General features: G+C 38.8%; 1 protein-coding gene across 1 annotated transcript; it reads left to right on the forward strand.

Annotated features, from left to right (window-relative positions):
* Positions 1 to 651: 651 nt before the first annotated feature.
* Positions 652 to 3,785, forward strand: LOC104468516 (PI-PLC X domain-containing protein 3-like; the record flags this gene model as incomplete). Its single annotated transcript, XM_010082691.1, has 2 exons — positions 652 to 893; positions 3,623 to 3,785. Coding segments are annotated over 2 exons (405 nt in total), but the record flags the coding sequence as incomplete, so codon positions are not given.
* Between the last annotated feature and the right edge of the window lie 211 nt (positions 3,786 to 3,996).

Raw genomic sequence — 3,996 nt, forward strand, 5'->3', positions numbered from 1 at the left:
TCTCTAACATTCTGTGATTCTGTGTATTCCTCTGAACTGACGCTATCAGTGCTAGGGTCCAAAATTAATAATTAAGTTTGGGCATTTATAAAAAGTGTTGCATCTTTACATGCTGCCCTCTGATAGAGAACTGCCTTAGCATAAAATACTGACTTTTGATTTGGAGCAGGCTTTGCTGACAGCTAGACTGATTGGCATTGGCATCTCATGCAGTAAGTGGAATGCTGTTATGCCAGTCAGCCCGGTACACTTTAGCCACTTAATAGGAGTTATGCAGAAGATGGCAAGACTGCTAAAATCCTTAACTTCAAGTACAGATGCAATATTCTGACAGTGCTAAGGCTGAATTCTTTGAATGACATTCCAGTATATTCCTGGCAGCTTCTTCATTTTAAGCTGATGACTCTTAAAGCCTGAAGCACTCCTGTCCTCTTAGCTAACCAAAATTATCTCCAGCTCCTTTTTTAGCAATAGTGCAACAAATTTACTGACACTCCTGACTCAAGAGCAGCCTCTTTTTGCTTGGTCCTCTTTTCACTGCTATGCTAGCTGTACTGTATAGGCATAAACCAATGCGACATCCTTTTTAAATATAAATAACATAGCTGTGAGTTTTTGTTTATTTTTTCTCCTTTTTCTTTGTTCTGTTAGGTTCTTGTATTCTACCACTACCCCTTGTATCAGGAATACCCCTTCCTGTGGCCAGGGAATAAAATGCCGGCACCATGGGCTAATACAACCAATGTGCACAAACTGTTACAGTTCCTGGAGACCACTCTTGAGGAACGAAGTCGCTACGGGACTTTTCATGTTTCTCAAGCAATTCTCACACCTCGAGTGAAAACTATTGCACGTCATCTAATTCGTGGTCTGAAGAACACCCTTGTTCATAGGTAAGGACTTGTCTTGATTTCTCAGTTCTTCATTTATCATGTTCCATAAAAGAGGCACTGAATAACCAAGAAATGATGAAATGTTTGTTTAGAAGTAAGGCTTGATGAAACCATGTAATTTTTCTTCATTACTATGGCTTGTGAGAGATATTTGCAGTAATAAAAAATAAAGCATTATTGAAAACAAAGTAACAGGATATATATGTAAGTGTAAGTGTGTTTCCTGATAATTGGAGCTCTTTCTGAACGTGATGTGATTTCATAACATGGGCCAGACCTGTTGTTTTAAACCAGTAGTTCATTCCAAATTGGATGAACTTGAATTGGGGGGAGGGGGGGGGGGGGAAAACTTGTGCCACAAAGGAAAATTGTGTATTTGTGGGCTCAGTTTTGTGTTAGTCTATACAAGTCTCTCACAGTAGTTTCAGTAATGGCTGAAGGGGTGTGACCTAGGGCAGTATTTTATCTTGTTTTTTTAATCAAAAATTATATTAATGAGTTGACTTTTTTTATACCACTGTCTATTGTACATTAAGTTGCCCATGAGTTAAGATCATTAGAAGAGGGTTTTGCTCTGACTAGTGCAGACTGCCAACAATTTTTAGTAGTGTTAACAGCATGACCAGGATAGGTTCATGTTACTTTATTTTATGGCATTATTACCTTGTAGCTTGCTTCCTAAAAATTGCCAGAACTGTAGCAATCCTGGTGGGATCTGGTCTTCTGGCTTACTGTTTAATATTGCCTGTTTTAATGTTGCAAACAGTTTATCTGGCCATAATGCTATTAAGTTCTAAGTTGCACTTGTATAGGTGGTCACAACTGGTCTAATTTCATCAGCAACTGAGCTTTAATATTAAGCAGTGAGAGAAACACACATCTTCAGCAGCCAGTTCATGTTCCCTTTGGGAGAATCATTGGTCACTTTAGAAGTAATTGCAGTATTATTATTTCAAAGCCAAAGTCAATTAACTGATTTTCTTAAAAATCCTTTCTAAAAATAGCAAGTGGTATGCTTTTGCAGTCACATAAGTTGTTGATGGAAATAAGAAAATTCCAGGTGAGGTATAAATCATGGAGTTTTCAGTCTCCTTCCTGTTTACAGACATGAATCTAGCTAAAGATAATTGAATCTAAATGATGTTGGCTGCAGTATAGTCGGGTGCTCTGCTCTGGGTTGGGCTTTGCCCATGTCTGTGCAGTCAGCGTTAGACACTAGGTGGTGCTCAGGTGCTTTAAGACTCGTGTTTGCTGTCACGAGTTGCTCGAATGTAAACATGTACGCTCGGTGGGAACACAATATAAACCATGGATCTAACTTACGGCTGCATACCGTATAGTAAATGTACTGTTGCCTGGTTATTGAAGGAAAGATTGTACTGAATTACTATTTTTAACTAGTAAAGGATCGTCTAATTTCATAGAATTGGGGAGCAGTTTTGTTTCAAGTGACTTCTGGTACTGATCTGGACTGCAAGCCTGCCTTTGCTCCATCCCTTTCCTTCAGCTCCATCGTTACCACTTCTTTGAAAGTAAACTGTGAAAATTTAAAATAGATGCCGCTGTTTGCTAAAGCATAATTGCTTGTATACATTTACACATGCTAGCTGATTTGTATGTGTAAATCTGTCTTTGCAGTCCTGTGTAGATGTCTGCCTTCCCATATGGAAATTTTGCTCTGAATATGAATATTTAAGTGTTCTTGAGCTCTTGCTAAAGGAGAAATGTGCAACAGTCACACTTAGCTGGTTGAAGTCTGGTGTGTCCCTTGACATTTCAGTCAAGTTCTCTTGGTTCTTGACAAGGTTGGTTTTTTTCTGGAACAAGAGCTGTGGGGTGTTTTTAGGGTTGGTTTTTCTTTTTCTCTTCCCCATCCTGTTAGTTAATTTGCTTGCATACCATCTTGTATAATTTTATATGCATATCATAGCACTAATTTAAATAATTCTAATGTAGTTAGTCATTTGTCTAACTGTGCTGAAAACACTGGTGTTCACATGATAGAGTGCGAAAAAGCTTGTGCTGACTCCTGACTTGCACTCCGTCCAAGAAATGACTTGAAATTTCTCCCCATGGTAGAATTTCTAACTCAATTTAACTCAATACCTGACACACCTCACCTTTTCTTAGTGATATATGTTGGGATGTTCAAGCCCTGTAGAGCTGAAGGTTCAATTCTGCCTTTGGTTTCCTTGATCCCGTTGCTTTGGGTGGTTCTGGAGGCTGAAAGGAGTTTGGTAAAAATGCAGTGTGCTGCTCCAAGCAACTTACTTCCTGCCGTCCCTAAGGCAGAGGTGGACTGGGGAACGTCTTGGGCCAGATGCAGCCTTCCTTGCTTTGTGCTACACTGACATCTGCTGTGAAATTAAGCTCTCAGTTCAACATGTACTTGGGTAAAAACAAACCAGGATGGAGGAAATTGTAGTGCAGCATTAAATCCTGAAGCATAGTCTGCTCAGTGAATATAGAGTTCACAAATGTTACTTTGTATGCCTGATAGCTTGGTTTGATGACTGACCAATATTTCTATTTGATAGCTAATGACCACAGGTGGTGATAAGCACTCTTCTCATCAGCCAGTTGCTTTTTGATTGGCAGTCAGGACCTGATCACAAATATGAAATAATAACATAACTTGTAAACAGCATGTTGTATTTGAAATAAGTAGAGTATGCAGAGAGAAAAGTCTCTTTTAAAATGTTTAATTTTCTATATTTCAATTTCTTTAGGAACCTGCCCATGATTTTGAATTGGGTGAAAGCACAGAAGCCAGGTGTTATGGGTGTTAACATAATTACATCAGACTTTGTGGAGCTGGTTGACTTTGCTGCTACAGTTATTGCATTAAACGACCTTCTTTTAGAAGAAGATGAATCTGCAACTAAATCCTGATTGCTATGTCCTACTTGTGCTCCTCAGTGGATGTCTTCAAACTGTACTAATGTCTCATTAAGTGAAACCTGTTGTAATCTCTATTTAAAAAGTTTTCTAAAGTAAATGTGATTAAACATCATACACAGGCAGGTCCCTTCTCCCAGTGATGTGTGGATCTGAGTGAAACAGAAAGTGCGGTTTGAGTGCTGCTATGTGTTTGACTAAGTTA

This window comes from Pterocles gutturalis, unplaced genomic scaffold (genome assembly GCF_000699245.1).
Source record: "Pterocles gutturalis isolate BGI_N339 unplaced genomic scaffold, ASM69924v1 scaffold51619, whole genome shotgun sequence".
NCBI lineage: Eukaryota > Metazoa > Chordata > Aves > Pterocliformes > Pteroclidae > Pterocles > Pterocles gutturalis.